Source organism: Apus apus, chromosome 1 (genome assembly GCF_020740795.1).
Source record: "Apus apus isolate bApuApu2 chromosome 1, bApuApu2.pri.cur, whole genome shotgun sequence".
Taxonomy (NCBI): domain Eukaryota; kingdom Metazoa; phylum Chordata; class Aves; order Apodiformes; family Apodidae; genus Apus; species Apus apus.
In genome coordinates this window covers 57,232,228-57,252,212 of record NC_067282.1, presented here as the reverse complement: position 1 = coordinate 57,252,212, position 19,985 = coordinate 57,232,228, and the positions used below count along the sequence as shown (strand labels likewise).

Sequence of the window (19,985 nt, the reverse complement as noted above, 5' to 3'; positions counted from 1 at the left end):
TTTAGTGGGAATGAGCCTGAGATGAGCTCGGCAAAATGGAATTCATGCTGTTTGTTTGGCACTGGTTTGGACACTTTTAAAGGTTGTGGGGTTTTTTTCCCCATTTTTCTGGTTTTTTTTATAAAGATGTTAATTACATGCTTGAATTTATCATTCTCATCCTACCCCATAGTAAGCTGGAAAGCTTCACAATTCTGTCTGAGAAGGAAACTCCAAACCCAAAAGTGTCAAGCTGCTGATGCTGATCTGGTTTTAACAAATAAAAAATAAACAAGTGCATACAGGGTGCTGAACAGATTGACAGAATATACGAGGCCTGAAGTGCTCAGATACGTTTCCTCTCTTACAGCTTAACCTTCACAAATCTGTATCAAAAGATCCAATTCATTTGCTGAAATTCTGCAAAGGGAAGGGGCACCCTCATCTAATTTACAGGCCGGTCACATCCAAGCACCTTGCATTCTGCATTTGACAATGATTGCTAATGGGCCATTCAACTAAAGTATTTGCTTGTTAACAGGGAACAGAGCATGATAAATGTCCAGCAAGCTTGCGGCCTCCTTCAGCTTTTCAAATGCAGACTGGTGCATATTTATGGCAGGCAAATGACAAAGAAGGAAGCTGAATTACTCTGGCCTTATGCTTTCTGTTCGAACAAGGGTTAAAGTAATTAAAGAAATAATGCAAAAACCGATGTCCTTTGTTTGCCCACCATTATCCTACATTTAGCTTTCGAACCTGCCTGTCATGTCACATTTCAGACATGTACTAGATAAGGCTCGGTGGGTTTGGCAGGACACAGAAAGGAGCGGGGGTTGTTCTGTATGGGCAGTGCACGTCAGATCTCCCTGTTCCCAGAGAGAACTCTGCAGGTTCCCCTCTTCTGAAATAGTTCTTGCTGGCGTATGTTAACTCGAAGGTGTACTTAAAATACAGATGTTTTGCAATTTACACTTCTGTTCCCTGATTGGGAAGAAAAAAAAACAACAACCCAAACCCAAAACAGTGGTGAGGCTTTGAGAAACAGCCACATTGCACTCTGTATGTTTCTGAGAGCCAAGTATGAAAACAAAATGGCAGAACAAAAAACAGTGTTGCCTGTGCCCTCAAGGACAGATAGAATTGAAACTATAAAGCATATACACGAGTTCCATAAACTTGAAGTGTCTTCATTCTGAATTTGTTGCTTTGAATCATTTGGAGTTTTTGTGGCTGTAAATTCATGTTTAATTTTAGCCTAATTTTCAGAAATCTTCAAATGTAAATGCAGAATTACAATACATAACTTAAAATTCCGTATTTGAATATACTTTACTATTTTGTATTTCTAGTTATGAGTAGATAAACATGTTCAAGGCTTCTGTCTAGTTCCTGTTCAACTCCATGAAAATACCTGCAATGATATGAGTGAGCAATACATTAGCTTGCAAGTGCTTTACATTATAATTGTTTTGTCATTTTAGGCAAAATTCTAGTATTTTTATAATGAACAAAAGCTGTTATTTTACTTGAGGAAAGAGAACATCTAGAATTTATTTATTTTTTCCATATTAACTGTGATGCAGAGAACTTTCCTTTGATGTGATTATAAACATTGTCAAAGACAGCGAATAAGGGCAGGACCTCTATCTTTTTTGGCAATCCTGGCCAGCCAACACCCAGTGTTTATTGCGGTATCAGCATGGTAATTATAATGCAGCTGATTTAAACTTTGATGTAATAGTCTATGCCTTCTTATGGTTTAAAGGTTCTGAGCCAGAAAAGATAAAGGCTGGTAGAGGATTATGTTGCTAAGTGAATCATTCCTGATGTATGACATATACATAACTAAAAGACGGGCTTTTTTACCTATAGTGTTCCTTTTAAATGTCTTGTGGTTAATGGTTAAAATAGGATTTACAGAACTTTATTTTGTAGGCTTCAGAGCTGTGTACACTTGAAAGAATAATCAAGTTTTAGACATGTCAACAGCAAATGAGAAATTATATGGCTTGTCTTATACAGGAGGATAGGTTAGATGGTGGAATGATATGTCGGGCTGAAAAATCTGTGATGCTGCAAATTGCCTCTCATTGTTTTGCTGGCTTTTGTTTGAATTTACCTAGGTACCCAAACCAAAGAGCAGCAATGGGAAAGGGGAACAATGCACTGTAAAGGGAAGTGCATGTTAAAGTTAATAAGAGAGATTTAAAATTTATTATTATTATTAGTTAAAGCCCAGTTGCAATTGAATGCTGTTTTAATTTGGATTTTGCCAGACTCCAGCCTGTCAGAGCTGAGAAGACTCAAATCAAGTCCAGGCCTATTTCTGCAGCAAACGGGAATCCTGGCTCCTTGCCTGTGGATTCATTCAGGAAGGCCCATCTGGCTTTTGATGTTCTGTAAGTTTGAAGCAGTTTGTTTAAGGAATCTATGCAGTGAGCACTGGTGAAAGCACACATGACTGTGCTTCTGACTTTTTGAGTGGTGAATCTTTTCACATACTCATTTTTGCTGGTGCTTGCCATCTGCTTACCTACTGCCTGAGAAGCAGTTGGTTTCTATACCTGACTGGATAAAAGTGTAAATTTGGAGTTGGGAACATCTTGACTCCTTTTGAGGATTTGCAGTCCCGTAGCATTCACTGTCCACACTTCAGTTGCTTTCTTCATGTTTAATTAATTTCAGTTTAGTTCAGCAGTAGTCTAGCTTAATCACTGTATAACACTTGACCTTTAGGGTTTCTTGGCTTTTCTTTTTCCAAGGTATTTCCAAACTGAATAGGTTAGCTGAACAGAGAAGGTCACGTTGGCAGGCAAAATTGCTACTCTGCATGATAAATATTTTAAGAGAGACATTTTTTAGTGGTAATCGTTTTTTCTTCTACATTTTATCAGTGTTCATACACTTTTTGAAGAAAAACAGAAGCCAATTCTTCATATATACGTTGTTTATTGCAGTCTTTTCCATTCTGTGGATTGGTGTGTGACAGCAAGGTGAGCAAGACTGCACTGTGCTGCTAGGGCCTGGCTCAGGAAACTGTCGTTATTCAGAAAAGCTCATGTTAAGCATGTGCTGAATGCTGAATATTTTTGCTGAAGCGAGACGAATTTAAGCATGAGCTGTCTTGAACCAAGGCCAGAGTGAGAAGGTTTTTTGGAGTTGGACAAGTGCAGCTCTCTCTGAAGCTTCATTACTTTTTTTTTTTATTATTATTTCATAAAATGATGTCAGAAGCTGCAGCCCTGTCTGCATTTGGAATGAGTCTTAATTTTTGTGTAGCTTGTCAGTAGTCAGCAAGTTAAAATGGAGTGGCTGGAGCTTCCATTCTACCTGGCTGTTTGCTGAAGCCCTCTGATGAACTCTTCCACCTGAGGCAAAGGATGTCCAGCCTAGTGATGAATGCACTTCTCAACCTTTACAGGAGTTTTTAAACTATTCCAGTGTCAGTCTAGCTTAATTTGAGGGCCTCAGTCCTGCAGCAGGCCAAAAACTGGTTATTGGTAGGTTAGATATTATTGCTGCCTTGGAGGCCACCTGGTTTTATTCTACTTCTGAAAGTCAGTCAAACTTTGGAAAATTTTGGTTTTGATGTAAGAATATAGGATCTCCACGCTTGTGAGTGGCTGAGTCTTGGGTTTAGTGTGAGATGCAAGTGTAGACTGATTGTAGATCTCCCAGTTAGGTTTTTGTTTGATGTAATTTCCTCCCACCTGAAAACTGTCTTTTTAACATAACGAAAAAAAGGATGCAGTATAGGAGTGATAGAGTTGTAACTGGATCCTGAAAAATTTTGCGCAACAATGATTTGCCAAAATAGGTTTGCTTTGTCACACAATCCTGTTACTGATTTGGCATGACTTTCCCTGAAAGTTACAACTTGTTCTGCTTCCAGTGTTTACTTATGCAGGCAAATGGTATGCAATAATATATTTTCTAACAACTGCAGAGCAGCTGAAATTTTTTCTTTGAATTTGAGATATAATCACTGATTATTAATGTCTCATCAAGCAACAAGACAGTCCCCGCCCTCTTTTATAGACTTCGCTTGGAGCATGTCTTGGAACAAGACCATACAGGTGCGAACAAATTGTATTTAAGAGAAGGAAGACTGCAAACTTTGGTTGATATCCTTGTATTGTGGCTGACATAAGATTTGTTTCTGTAATAGGAACAGTGGGGAAGAGCACAGAAAAACACAGCAATGGAACAATCTGGTTTTATTGTTTCTGTCTTGTAATTTGCGGTGGCCTTTTTAAAAAGTAGTTCTTTAGCGAATGGCAGCTGCTCTGTCTTAGCTTTCTGAAAGCAAAGGCTTTAGTGACTTGTGTGAGAAGCACACATGGTTTGATTTGACTTTCCTTTCCATGCTAACTACTGTTCTGCATCTTTTCAACAAAGCTCCATCTTTCTTGGGTTTGGCACACCCTGCCTCCGTGTGCACAAGTCAAGTGGAGAAGTAGTTTTGTGTTACGCTGTACTCATGGCACAGATTTTTATTTTTTTTTTTCCAAAATCAAAACCATATAAATACCTGATTATCTTTGCTGTGAGAGCAAAGAACTACTTTAATATTCCCAGTAGCATATTTTGAACAACAGTTCTTTAATTAAAACAACATTGGTCTCTTCCTGTATTTCGTGGGTAGCAAATGAGAGAAAACACCAGTGTTAATATCAAAGGGAGTCAGTTTTCATTACAGTAATGGTTCAATTGTGCAATGCTGTAGGCAGTGAAATTTAATATTATTGTGACTTGTATTGTAATTGTAAGCTGACAGAGGAAAATGGATTAAATTTAAATAAAAGTGTACAGAGCAGCACATGGATTTTGTTGAATGGAAACTGAGGGTTGGGACAGGATGGGTCCCCCTCTGGCTCTGTCATAATGAATTAGTATTTGTAAATAACTGGCCACTAGACTATAGATTTATTACCTTTTGTAGATATGTGTGGACACACACAGACAGACAAGGATTTTCTACTGATTGTAATTGCAGTGCAGGAGTTGCAGAACGGGTTTATGCCTGTAGGCTTGTAGGGTATTTGAATGTCTAGGCTTCTTGTCTTCACCTATCATGAAAATATTCTTGCCTGCCAGTTTGTGAAGTTTTTCTGAAGGATACACCCATCCTTTCAGGTAGAGGATTGCTCATCGCCTCAGACTGGAAAGCCTTTTGTCATTCTTCTCTTCCTGATGAATAAAAACCAAATTCAAGTTGCAGATGATCTTTGCTTTAGAAAATAGTGCTAGAGAAACAACTACTGTTAATGAGCAATATCCCCTTCTTTCCCAGTTGCCCCATATACATGCAGACTAAAATGGAAAATAGTAATTTAAACTAAGACCATTACTGATCTCTTCTCTGGAAGATTCGGGACAATGAAACCTAGGTGTTTTATTTGTTTACAGTGTAGGCAGGTGGAAGATGTCCCCAAAACAGTGCCTGAAACTCTACTAGTGAGTAAACATGATGCCATGTCGTCTTACCCCCTATCTTCTCAGTGTTTCTCAGCCATGTTCATGTTGAAACCTGTTCTAATGTTAAAGTGCAAAAGGGGGCAGTAAAGTGCTATCCAAAAAATGTTTATTTTTTAAAGGTATTTTTCGTGGCAAAAATTGCATTTCTCAATAGGTTTATAATCTCCCATATTTAAAATAACAATCATATTAATATCTTCTGTTTGAAAGGCTTAGAAATGTCGCCAAAGCATATAGTTAAGCATTGTGGGAACAAAGTTTGCTGTGTCCATCTCCATGTTCTGTCCTCTAACCCTGTCCTGAAAGATGCTACACATTTGGAAGGAATCCAAGGCAGGAAGCTTTCCTCAGATACATTTAGGACACAGCTATATGAAGCACTTCTGCAAGAATTCCAACTTTGCTAATCATGTGTGGTTCTCATGTTGTGCCTTACCAGCACCGACTGTGTTCCTGGAAAAACAAAACGAAAAGAATGCTGAGGCTAGGGGTTTCTGCTTGAAGTACTAAAGCGTGTAGTGGTGGCATGGGTCAAGAGTTGGGCTCTCATCCAGACCCGCACGCATCATTTGTCAAGAGGTAACTAGAAAGAGCAACTAATTACAATGCACCTACTGAGTGTTTTCTCTCTCAGAAATTCTTCAGAATAAGCCTTTTATGCAGATTGGCTGCTACTCTCCATTGCAGCCACTTGCAGTTTTTAAACTCTATCAAAAGCATGTTTCTGCTGAAATGCAATAAAAAGGAGAATGTGCCTGTGTGCTTTTTCATGCTTGTGCATGAGAGAGAGGGAGTAATGATTTGAGGAGTGATCCCCTGTTTGCTGAAGCTGAGTAAGTCCAGTGCTGTTGTGAGGGTTCATATTTCTGTAAATGCTGATGAAATGTTAATATAATACACTTCAAAATAGAAAATTGGTCATATCCATGCTGGCTTTTTTTCCCTTAGTTAGAAGACTGTCCTGAAGCACATTAGTGGTTCTTTTGTGGTAACTGGAATTGATTTTGTAGATGGATCAGAATTCTCTAGTGCTTTAAGTACTTATAGCAGAGCAGTAATTGCTTTCTGCACAATAACACAAAAAATTAATTGCTATTAATAGTGCCTTATGTGGAGGTCACATATGGAAACTGAATATAATTTTTTTTTTTTTTTTTTTAATCTTTTGTCAACATTGGTGAAGATACTGAATCGTAAATCTTTCCAGCATTTCAAGCCTTACCCATGTGGTAAATATTCTAAGCCAGGCTGCATGTTCTTGTTCAAAAAGCCCAGATTTTGTTTCTCATTCTGAAGAAAAAATAAACAGGATTTTTAAGGCAGTGGAAAATGTGCTTCCCTTTTACAGGGGGAGATTTATGCATCCCTTTTCATACCCTGGATTTAGGTTGGGGATGGAGTAAGTTGGGTAAAGCACAAGTTGGTCTGAAGGTGAGTGGGTTTTCCAGTTTGCTCTGCAAGTGAGAGCCATGCAGCAAGGGAAAGGGCAGCCTTCCAGCAAAATTAAACCATCTTTTGGAGGCAGAGACAGCATCCAGTTGAAACAGATACGCCATTTCACAGCAAACCCTTTCTGGCAGCTGTGGGGGGCTGAAGGCAAGGTGCTGCCTCTGCTCAGCCGAGCGGCCTGGGGAGAATGGGCTTGTGGTGTCCCTGAGTCCATGGTCACTCTGAGGTGCCATGATCCCCTAGGCAGGAACTGCAGAGTAAGTTAACCCCTTCCCAAGCCCAGCACTGGGGCAGCCCTGAAGGAGAGTCTGTGCCACACCTCCTTTGGTTTATTTGCTTTTTCCACTGAATGAGATCACATCTGTAACTTCATACGTCACAGCTTTTAAGGAATCAGATTTTCTCATAGAGAGAAGTGTGTTTACAATAAGATATGTTTTGTGCCAGGTTGCAGGTGATCCTCCGTATATGTGAAGGGTGGAAGGGGTACAGTTCTTGTCGAATCTCATGTTTTAGCTGCAGGTTTTGTGCTCTCTCAAGAGCAAGGCACCTTTAGGCTTCTGACCAACCTAACTGAACAGAGTGAAGGAGTGAGTGTCTTGTCTCAGCAACAGAAATAGTCAGGTGAGTTACTTAGGGAGGGAAACTCATTATGCATCTTTCTAGGAGACTGATCAGGGCATTTTCTGACATGTTTTGAGAGGCATGGTGTCTGTGGATCTCTTTCTGTACAGTAGAAGCTGTGTGCCCTTAGGACTGGGATGTGATAGTGCAATTTGACTGTCAAATCCTGTAGGTCCATGCAAAAAAAAGTTTTATTTGGGGAGAAGTGTATGCCGACTCAGCCCTTCCTTTTTATACTAGGTGTTGTATTTTAAGTGCTTTCCTCTGGTGTTTTGCAAAAGGTAACATGATGAATGACTAAACAAAACAGCTAAAGATTCATAAACGCTCCTTGTTCCCAGTCCACTTAAAATTTTGAGAAAGCAGCATCATGCTTCAGAATCATTCATGTGTAAATTATTAAGATTTCAGCTGTACATATTTTGCAATGTTTTGCCCTACTGAAGTCAGTGGAAGTTTTGCAACCGATTTCAGTAAGAATAGGTCCAGGGAAAAAAAAAAAAAAAAAAAAAAAAGGCATCCATTTGTATGACTACTTGAGACACGCAAAATGGTGGCACCTTTACAGTTTTGTGTCTGGGGTGTTGATTGAAACAAAATAAACCCTTGGCTCTCCCCTATTTCAGTGCACTACAAGCATCTCCCCTGGGTAATCTGAAAGAAGATGGGTTCTTTTGGAGTTGAGAAAGGGGGGAGACAAGGATGTACCACAAACCCCAGGGTGGAGATAAGTTACAGAGGACTGGTTTAAAACACTTAAGGGCTTGCTGCAGGTTTCACTGTGGAGAGCCTGGGCCCCAAAAAGAGGTTCATCCCTTGTAATGGAAGTGAGGAATACGACAGCTGCAGCTTAAGTAACTTTTGTTATGGTATTTTATGATCTGTCTTTGTATAATGTGTTACTTACCATTAAAAATCATAAAGGAAGAGCATGAATGCATTTGTTTATATGTTTGAATTCCTTTTAGTTTCTCTCCTGCAAGTCATATTAATGCAAGTAACCACTGCTTACATCAATAGTTTCATTAACTGCATGGAAAAATGTTACATATAAATAAAGGTCAGCAGATTAAACTTTTAAAATTTTATTTAAATTCAAAACCATGCCTGTTTAGCATGTTCTGTAAAACTTTGTTATAGAATTAATTTAATAACACTGTGCTCGCAGAAAAAAAAGTAGCTTCCAAAACTCACTTAAAATAACTAGTAATATGAAATGCTGTGTTTCTTTTGTTTTCTGAGTTTCATTTGCTAGTCTGTGTATAAAGCCAGTCTGTCATCTTGCTGTGTCAAACTATGGTAATTTTTCTTGAAGTGACTTCGTGTAAGAGTAGTGCCTCTCTTTTTAACCAAATTTCATACCCATTTTGAGACAGACTCCACATTAATCTTTTTTGGTGAAGTTTCTTTTTCTGTCTGTTCCACAGCAGTTACTGACCCTCTTCTCATTGAATTCACATTCACTTAAACTGGCGTGAGTTCAGTCCTATAAAATCACTGCTTTTGCAGAAAGCATCTGAGATTTACAGCTGGATGTATACCTTATGTCTGTGTGGTATATCTTTGTATATGATGTTGAAAATTACAGAAACTAGTGTGAAAACTCTGCATGGAGCAAAGTACTCTCTTAAAGACAGCACAGGTCTATTTTTAAAAATTATTTATTTTATTCAGTTCAAAGTCTTTGGGAATCAGTAAGCTGGTTTTCGGGTCATTTAGCAGGCTGTGATTGGGCAGGCCATTGTTACTTCACTGAGCTTACTAGGACCTTCTGGAACTTCTGTTTGCTTTGCATCAAGCTGGTAGGACTTTTTCCTTGCTTAAATTTTTTTCCAAATTATATTAAAAATATGAATGTTGTTATTTTCCCAAAAGTCAGTTGATTAATACAAATACTGTTTAATAACCATTCTTTCTAAACAAGAAGGCCTTGTACGTGGAATGCTGTTCTGTATTCTGTTTCAGTTTGCACTCGTACAAGTAACGGACTAACATGCTGTGTTATTAGTATTAATGACATTTCCTTAATAAAACTTTTCAATTAATAACTTTATAGTCAAGCTGGTAGTTATATTTCATAAAGTTAAGTGGATAGGATTCCCCAACAGAAGGTTTCAGGCTGCATTTTAAGAAGCATCTTGGTTGTTCACATTTTTAGGGTTATTTTTGTTACATTAATTTAAAGCTAACTGCCTACACCACTTAGTTCAGGTATGGTATTAAAGCACAAAAATTTGGCAGTGTTTTCCCAGTTAAATATACAAGACTCTCAACAAGTGCTAACACGCTTTCTAAAATTGTATTTATTTTATAATTACTAGGATATAGTTAAAGCTAAGTATGCATATGTATATATATATATTTATTGCATGTGTCTACATACATAGTTTAGCAAGTTGGGAAAAGCATGAGGACACATTTTTTTACATCAGTCAGTATTGATTAACAAAACCTCTTCAAGTATTTATTTCTCTAAGAATTTTATCTTTCTTTAATTTTTCAGTTTCAGAAACGTCTTTGTAGGAGTAAAAGAATATTCTCAGTGAAAAAGTGCTGATATATAAAGTTCTAAATTTTTTGAGAGTTTACTGTTAGGAAATGAGGTAGGTTTAGTTATCATTCAGGAAAACTCCTTTGTAAAAAGGTTCAGTGTGCCAAGTTTCTTTAAACAAATAGAATCTTAAGAAATTAGTTTGAAACCATGTGTGATATAAATTTTATTTTTTGTAAAATTTAAAAATAAAATATAACTTCTCTAGTACTTTGACCAATAAGGGTACATTAGTGCCTGGAACTGCTGGGCCATAAAAGAAGTGTGATCTAGAAAATGGCTGTAACATTGGTGGGAGTGGGGAACGGGCTACTGTTTTCCTATTTTGTGTTCATATGTCTTGTGAATTTTTTGGTCTGATACAATACTTATTTTTTAAAAGGTTTGGGAGGTCTGCATGTTGCTGTTACTTGATAAGTTGCATGACTGGTTGGATGTGTGGGAGGAATTCACATCCATGGGCTTTGCACAGATGTCAGAAGTCACTCACAGTACACCAGTATTTGGGCTGACAGTAAAAATGCTGTCTGTATCCGAAAGTGCCAGACAGAAGGTGTATGAATAGAATTGTAGAGCTTTTAATGTACTTAATATATTTTTCTGTGGCTTCTCACAGTAAGCACTAGGATTATTGATTGTGAGCAAGTTTATTTGAATGCGCTAGTCTCGCTGTATCTGACTGCTGACAGAAATGAGTTGGGAAGCTCACTAAGCTTTTCTCCCAAGTTTCTGTTGAAGTACAGTGGCCTGTATTGGTATGCAGGTTTTCCAGTAAAAAACAGAGCTGAAAAGCAGAAAGTCTGAGAGTTAGCTTTTTATAGAAAGCAACGGTTCCAGGGCTGTTGCTGTCCTGACGTCTCAAAGAGCGTTTCACTGTCCCAAGCAACCACTGGAGCAACACAGCCTCCTTGGATCAGTCACACGATTCTGAAAGCCTCATGCTACATCGTTTTTATATTTCTGTTTGGGCAAAAATAAAAAATGTTTTTTAATTAGCTGAAGGCACATTCTGATGAGACTTTTAAAGCCAGTTCATTAATTTGATTTTTACAGATGCCATCCTGCAAACATTTCATAAATGTTGATGCTACCCTAGAATGCTTAAAGCTACATCAGCACTTGCCGAAATAAAAGATTCAGGATTAATCCTCAAGTTTTTGTTAACCTCCACCATGGCTGAATGCACATTGTCCTTTTTTCTTTCAAGATACAAGGTTTTAAAAAATAGCATCATAAAACAGTAGTCATAATCCTCCTGGCATTTAATAAATAGTTTCAGAAAATGTTTAGTACCCAGCAAATGATTATTTTAAGTCTTTATGAAAATACAGCAGCAAAAGCATTACACAAATGCAGGGATAATAATCATGCTACTGCTAATCAGTCACTGTAAGTTTTGTGGTTGAACTGAAATGCACTTGGTGAAACTTTTATTCGCTCCATCCGTATTTTGTGCTTTATTGTAAGAAAATAAGAAGAGTAAATTGGAAAAATATCTTGCTCGTAAAGGTCATGGTTAAAGCTGCAAACTGGAAAAAATTTCAATACAATCAAGTTCTCAAATTAATCCTTTAATTTTCAGCCTTTTTTCTTTTTAATCCCATCAGTATTAGATCCTACAAGTTCAGAAACTCAAGTGGAAGGAGATTTACCGAGTTTAGGTCTCAAACTGTACAGACTTCAGAGCCACAGAAAGAATATTCCCCTGCCGTAAAGTCTAACGAGTGTGTCAGTTTAAAGCTCTTGTAAAATGTGTTTTATCTGTCTGTTGGGGGTGGTTCTGTCCTTTACCTTTTATGGGGCAATTCCTGTCTACTTAACCAGGGCACACAAGTGAGCTTTCTTTCCAGGAGCTGTTCCTGAGGATTGCCTGGCATGTTGTCTCTGAACCCATCCTGTTTGTGATCAGAGTTTGCATGGAGAGCATATACTGCTGCTGCTTCATTACATATATATACACAAAATCTAAAATTAGAGTCAGTGTTTTTTGTTTTTTCAGGGCAGCTTTTAGGTCGTATTATTGATAATGACAGGTGTGTGTTTCTAACCTTACTAATGTAATATTTATTACGCCTGGGAATGTAAGCTGATTAATTTAAAAACAAAGATCCAGAAATATCACCTGCTTCATATTCACATTCCCATTACGTGAAGAAGAATTAGTGGCAAGAAGAAATACTTGCAGCAGTAGGATCATCCAGTGACTAGCCTTTGTCTTGGCATGCAAATGGGGGAATATGATTAAATAAATGGGGCTGTGGTCAGACAAGGCGGTAAAGTTGCTTGTAGTTGACTGAGGTTGGCTCAGAAACTCTATCCCTTTCCCTCTGCCTGGTCAGAGTTGATCTCAGAAGAAAGTGTGAGTCAGGATCTGTGCTGCTCCCTTGGGAATGTTTGCTGGCTGGGATCTTCCTCCCACGATTTCTGCACCCTTGCAGAGCTGGCCTCTCCCTCTATCATCCCTCACCAGGCTGGTGACTACAAGGAAGATGTGTTTCCACCTTTCAATTTGTTTTACCATTTTGGCTTTCAGGAGATGGTAGTCACCTTATTTCTTTGGTGTGTCTGAAAACTGGAGGAGGAAGCATCACAGTTTTGCCCCATCTCCAGTGCATCTCAGCTTGAACAGCCATGGCCAAGCCTAGTCTCTGTAGTCTGGAAATTACACAGCACAACACAAAAGAGTGCTGTGATTTATACATCAACAGTTGCTTTTCTTGCCATAACATTTCATTGTTCTTTTTCCCTAGCTCTGTAATTACAAGTCTTTGTCCTGCTTCACAACAAATATTTCTTACACAGGCTTTGTGAGTGCAAATAATCCGGCTCAATTAACACAGATCATAAACTTGCATTGTGTGGGAGCAAGCGATTGTAAACAATGGATTTGAAATTTGGGGTGTCGCATCATCCTTTCTCTTAATGTAGTAAGTTCTCCCCCAGTACTACTGTGTGCTGGTAGGCTGGACTGCCTTAGCCAAGCCAGGGGCTGGAGGTCACCAGCGCCTCCACCTTTGTTCTGCTTTGGCCTTAATTATCCAATTTATAAAGTTTCCAGGAAGACTGCCTCTGAAAAAGCCAGCTTTACTACATGTGCTTTTTAAATGCTAGCACTTGGAGAAGGCTGTTCATTAGGCAGCAGTTGTTTCAGTCATTTTTTCAGGCCAATTCTCCATTAAGGAAAATCTTTGGAAAAGGCTGGCAGGCAGGAGAAAGAGGAAAGAAAGTCAGGCTTTTAGGTCTGTGCATTTAAGTGCGTTGTGTCATTGGCTCTATTTCTAAATCACACACTTCTTGGCCTTAATTGGAACAAATATATCTTTAGGAGAGAAATAATAAACAAACAAACCTGTTGTGGCTTTTGTCATTCTGAGAACAAGGCTCTTCATATGATGAATTGATGAATTGATAATATAAGTAATTATTTATATTTTTGTTTTGTGAGAAGCGGTGAAATTTGCCTATAAATTAATACGAGTAAGAAAGCTACAATGTCTAGTCTAATCTCAAAGATTAAAGCTCACTGCCAGTTTGTGTAAGATGTCTTCATCTATACTAAGGCAAAAGCACGCACACACGTGTTTCACTTGTAGCGCAAGAAAGAAAAAAAGAGCTAAAATAATGATGGTCATGGTGGAGTTCATGAAGAGAAGAAATCATTGTAGTGTATCTGTCATGGTGTCTTGGAATAGTGTTTTATCAGAAGCATATGAGTTCTTTGGGTCAAGTAGATCTCTCTGTCCACCCTGGGTCTAAAAGGATGATCCTGGTGAGTGGCTGATGTTCCTTTTATTTATATCAATCAGCATCTTAATATGTTGTTAACTCTTGAGTCTAAGATGTTTTCTTGCTGACATGGCTGCTCAGGGGTTGCAAAGGATTTTTCTTGTCATTCTCACGTCCAAAATTAGCAAAATATGTGCAAGAAAACTAGAAATGTTACCAAAGCAGAAAAAACAGCAGGAGTGTAGCCGATCCAACATACTAGCTCCTGTAAATACCAAATGTGAAAGAAAGAGCCGTGCCTGCCAGAGACATAAACCCTAGTAAGAGTTCCCAAAACTGGGATAATGACTGTAAGACTCAATCCATCTGTAATTTCCAAGATCTAAACAAACATCTTGTTGATATTAAATTGAGTGAGGCCCAAACTGTTAAAATCTGGTTTGCTTACTCTGTCATTTTGGTTTTGGAAACTGTATTTGTTCTTTTTTGTCCACAGCAATTGCTACTTTTCTGGACAAGATTTTATCAAGTGTCTTATATTTTCCTGTTTTTTCTCTCTTCCCCTCCTTCCTTTATTTTTCTCTGTTTTAGATTCCTTCCTGGACAAGGATTGGTACTATATCCACAGATAGGAGACAAACTGGATATTATATGCCCAAAGGTGGACTCTAAAACTGTTGGCCAGTATGAATATTATAAGGTCTACATGGTTGATAAAGACCAAGCAGATAGCTGTGCTATTAAAAAGGACAATACACCTCTACTCAACTGTGCCAAGCCGGATCAAGATGTTAAGTTTACTATCAAGTTTCAAGAGTTCAGTCCTAATCTCTGGGGCCTGGAATTTCAGAAGAACAAAGACTATTATGTCATATGTAAGTTCAATATTTCAATTGTTCATTCTTTATAATATATGTTTGTTCTCCTGTATGTTGTCTTGTACATTATAAGAATACTGAGAAGGATGTGAATGGGTTTGTATATTTTCCCTGAAAATATTTTTGCCAGCATATTTTCACCATTAGTTCTGAATTCTATGGGTCTTCTGTCTCTTTTTTTTACTTGGTTTTTGTGAACCAAATCAGATTGTACTTGTATGACTGTGAGGGGCTTCTCCTTTTGTGCACAGAATTGTGTCCTGTATTCACCTTGAAATTTGTGTGCAGCTGAAATGTGTTTCCTGTTTGCAGCTCTGGTGATGTGCCATGGTATTGGCTTTGCCCTTGGCTTCCTTTACATCAGGAGTTACGAGTAGGGTGGCCCTGCCATTCTGAGCTGAGGCATCCTACGTGAGATGGCTGGCTACTCCTCCAAGTGGTCCAGGGATTCCTGTAGTGACCTTTTTTCCTCTTTGGTGCCAACTTGGACAGTGTCGTTTCTCTGCAAGCCTAGCTGCCAACTGTGTCCATAGAGTAGTTGGTGGGTTTTTGGGCAAAATTTGGACCAGCATGAACTTGAGTTTCCTCCTTTTTCATAGTCCTGGACTTGTAAAAAGAATGTGTGTGACCCAGGCCTGTGTCCAACTTTGTTTCAGTTCTAGTCTGGTAAGGGATTTATGGCTGAAAGTGAGTCTGGAGGTAACCACTGTGTTAAGTGATTCAAATTACGATGTGTAAAGTAAATTATGTGAATCAGGAGTTAACATTCGTTGAGACCTCGGCAGTACAACTACAATTTACATTAGCTTAGCTTTTGTCATTGTAATACTATGGAGTGTGGGGCCCATGGGGACTTTTGAAGTCTTGAGAAAAGATCATCAGTTAGTAGGAGATGGACAAATTCTGTGTGCTGGCTTTCTGGCAGTTGTAATGAAGTAAGATACTGGTGTGTCTTATTTCTGCCACCTTCTTGAAAACTGGAGGGCTGATAGCTATTTCATATAATGTCTGCCACTCTAAATATTATTTTAATTTCTTAGATAAAAATATTGGTAATTTTACCAGTGTTTTATGCAGGTACTTTTAAAATGGAAATGCCTTTAATATTAATTAATGCTCACTTCCATTACATTCATAATGGTACACATGGTATATAAAACAGGTTGCAAGTAAGAATTTACTGTATTAAATATTAAATGTAGAAATTACTAAGTAGCAGTTTTGGGGAGATAATAAACCAACATTTTTTGGCTTCTAGGGCTTGACAGAAAAGATCACATAATATAGGTGCTTTCTCTGTTTAATCGGGGGGTATATATAAACCTAATCTCACTTACACATCATTTAACTTTGACAAACTTCCCCCTGAAATCCAGTGAGATTTACCAGGGTAAAAGCTGCAAGATTAGATTCTGAGAGATAGTTGTCTGTAACTCTGGTGAAAATGTGTAGCATAAAAGTGACCATGCTCAAATAGTTTGCTTTAATGATAAAATTTGTTCAGTATTTAGTGCTGCATTTAAAAACATGCACAGCAGACCAGCTATAGTGGAACAAATGGCATTATTGCAATTATTACCTGAAAACTATGGGCACAAATAGAGCTTTCTGCTACCCTGTCAGTTCTGTCATAGCTATGTCTTGGATTTACCCAGAGAATTATTAAATATGTCTCATTGTCATTAGTTCTGTATAATTATTTCATTACAGCAGTAAGACATAATAGACATTACATTTCGTGGAAGATTACAGTATAGTTTGGTTGAAAGAACTTGCTAAGCCTCAAAAGTCACACTGGCCTTGCAGTAATACTGGAGTGCCGTAGGATAGTACTTTCCGTGCTCATTTTGGCATAAACGAATGGCTAATTTATCACTATATTGCTAGCATACTAACTGAGATGCACCATTTTAATAGGTCAGACAAAAAAAATCCAAACTGTGTAAACCGAGCCGTCCTGAAGCTAAATAAAACTCTTGAATTTCTATCATTCAGGGAGAAAACAATGAACTCAGTGATGTTGATCTCAGAAACACTAAGAGGGGTAGAAAACTAGGCCAGGGTTCAGCTAGGACACCATTTTACAGAGATACTGGAGCTAGATAGGATTTTAACAGTTTATGTTTAGAAACTCATGATCTGAGACAGCCTCGTCAGATGCAAGTTCGGGTAGTCAGGATGTTTAATGTCAACTTTATAAGTAATATAATACAACTTAATCATGTATGCAAATAGGGCAGTAAATTGTTTGCTTACATCCCTATTGCCAGACCTGTAATTTAGCAGGTGTGCACAGTCCTAAAAGGGGTGTGCACTGGGTCTCCCACTGACTGATACTGCTTCCTCACTCCCTTTCTCTCTCACTCCCTGTCTCTCTCACTCCCTTTCTTGCTTGTTGGGGGTTTTGAATTTTATCTTGATTTGCTGGGAGTTTTTTTGGAGGGGTGGGATTGCTATCAAGTAAAGGCTGCAGTGCATTTTATGTGCCAGCTTTTGATTTCAAAGTATTTTAGCATCTTTTATTCCTTTCACTAAGGGGCATCAAACAAACCTGAGACGAGTTTACTAAGCCCAGCATCTTTGCAGTCGTCACTATGGCTGCGTCTGCAGCCTCATCTCATGCTGTTTATGCTGACAGGCTGTAGCCAGCCCTTTATATGTTTTGTGCATCGTCACGTACCTTTGTCATCTTGCCATTATTTGAAAACATGGTTTGTTTTTCTAAGGTAATAAAGTGTGGTATGTGGAGCTGTATTAAACAGTAAAATCTCTATTCAGATTAGGGGTTTAGTCATATCGGGATGAGGAGTAACAAAACAGGATGAAGCAGCTTCCTGAACCCTGTGCACCTTTAGGGAAATGTGATTGTGCAGGAATTCTTCCAGCCATAATTTTTGTATTATCCAGATGTATTAATGATATGTATAGCAGGAGGAGATCTTTTCTACTCATTACTTTTCTAGGTCTAAGCATATAAAAAAAGCAGCTTTTCTCATTCCACAATTTGTGATCTTTTTAAAAGCAACATGGATGAGTTTCTAATGCCTCCTTTCCCATTGAATGGTACTTTAGTCCAAAAATAATCTAATCCGTTTCTTGGCAAGATATCCTCAGTATGAGTATCAGGATTCAAAGAGTTAATTCTGTGAACAGCAGTACTTGGAAAGATGATACTGAATGGTATTGTGAAATTGAATAAATGATGTAACAGAGTGTCCTTGCTTTTCTCTTTCTTGCTATCATCAATTTTTGGTTCCTGGGAAATTAATAGATTCATTTTCCTCCAGTTATCTGATTTCTTTTCAGTAGAACTGGAGAAGGTCAAATGTACTTGTGATCTCAGAAGTATTAATGTTAGATTATCCTAAAATATGCGACCATTTAGCTAACATAACGTAAGTCTCTAAGGAAACCCTTATTCAGATGCATGAGGGAAGATTCATCATACCCAACAACATAGATATCTGTGCAGAGGGCAAAGTGAAGCAGAAGGGTGTGCAGATTTGCAGCTCTGATGTTTGCATTAGAAGTCTTTTTATGTCTTTGCATCATTAGGGAGTGAAGTATAATTTTATGCTGTTGTGGATTGCTCAGAATGAGCCATGAGTATCTTCTCAATACTAGGGGACTGATCTGCAAGTATTTGGGTCATGGTGTAACTGCTGAAGAATTTGTCTCAGGTGTTTGTATGGGAGCGAGATGTGTTGGTGTAGTACAAGCAGATATAATACACCAAATATACTTACTTTTGTTGAACAGGACTCATCCTGAACCTTTCCCAACAAACTTAGTCTTCAGTCAGAGGGCACAGGGAGCACATTGGTCTCCTGGGTTTGCACTGAGGGAGCACCCTGGGGAAGCCGGTGAGAAGCTGTGCCAGAGGGAAGGGAGCAGTGCCACTTGCCTTCGAGCTGTCACCACACTCCTTAGATAGTTTGGCCAAGCAAGCACGTACTCTGTTCACTTCATCTCTTCTTTTGCATAAGTAAAATGAAGATTATGGGCTGGCATCGTCAGCATTAAAAAATAAGTCACCTGCGATGAAATCTTCACCTATTGAAAATTTGTAAAAGAATGGCTTGAGACGTAGGAAGGGGCTACAGAATGGTCCTAGAAAGAGTTGCTTTTAAAAAACCTGCTCTGCCTGTGACCCCATTAAGCCAAGCTTGCTGAGCTAATGATGCTCATTGGCTTTGACATTGGCAAAATGGAATACTCAGCTCTCCTTATTTTTTTTTTTTAAAAAACTTTTTTCAAGTAATCATTTACATAATTGGCTTCTGGCTTAAATTAAAAAGCATATATATAATATATATTTGATCCCTGACTGATTTAAAGGTTTACACTGGCTAACAGCACTATGTTTTGGTTAACTCTTTTAATAGTGCAGTGGCTTTTAAAATCAAAACAGTCATTCTGAAACTTTAGCATTAACTGAGTTTGAAAAAACTCAAAAGGCTTTTTATGTTTTCACTTTGTCATTCTGTTATAATTAAGGGGCAATAACTGTCTGAGGAAGAACACATTAAAGGACAGTATAGATTGTGCCCTGAAATATGGCCCAGCTGGGAAGAATAAATCTCTTTGCGTGGCCAAATAGATTTGTATTTAAATGTTATTTTAGTATTCTGACCAGACAGTTTAAACATGGGCTAATCTGGCTGGCTGGGCATTCTGACACCTCTCTGAGGCAGCCTTCAGTCTGCAGCCCCGTTGCAACCTCCCAAACACCTAGTGAGAGCTACCATAAAGGAAACAGTAGGTTTTTTTCTTTGTTTGGAGGTTGATTCTGAACTAGCTAAAACTGGGACAAAACGGTATCAGAATTTCCATTCCATTTCTTTTTCAACAAAGACATTTTCCATCCTTTTTGTTAAAGACTTCGTGGTCCAGGAGTCTATTGTTACTTATTTTTTGGTGGCCGCAGTGTTAGTGAAAGCCTATGTCATAATAGCAGCCCCAATTCTAGTTGTACAGAGATTACGTTTTTGTTTCCTTTCCCCTCCTCCTTCCTCAGAAAATTAGATAAATTATTTTCTTCTTAGTGTAAAATTATATCCAGAGGTCAGTCTTTGACTTTGCTAAGAGTCTTTTAGGGGATATATCGGCAATACCACTTAGCTCTTGTTGAATTAAATATAAATACAGCTCATACAAATAATATTATGAAGGAAAAAAAAAATCACTGTGCAGCTTCAGATTTCTGACAGAGTCTAAGACCTACAGGATTAATAGTAATGGTCCTTTGGGGTTTTGTCCCAGACCACACGGGTCTTGTAAGAGAATAAGGCTATTTT

The 19,985-nt window shown here is 38.2% G+C and overlaps 1 protein-coding gene across 1 annotated transcript in view; it reads left to right on the top strand.

Annotated features, from left to right (window-relative positions):
• The window catches only part of EFNB2 (ephrin B2), a 45,126-nt gene that overhangs the window by 7,737 nt on the left and 17,404 nt on the right, over nucleotides 1-19,985 (top strand). The window contains exon 2 of the mRNA XM_051642978.1: nucleotides 14,402-14,685. Within this exon, the coding sequence (XP_051498938.1) occupies nucleotides 14,402-14,685 (284 nt within the window). The remainder of the gene's footprint in view (nucleotides 1-14,401; nucleotides 14,686-19,985) is intronic.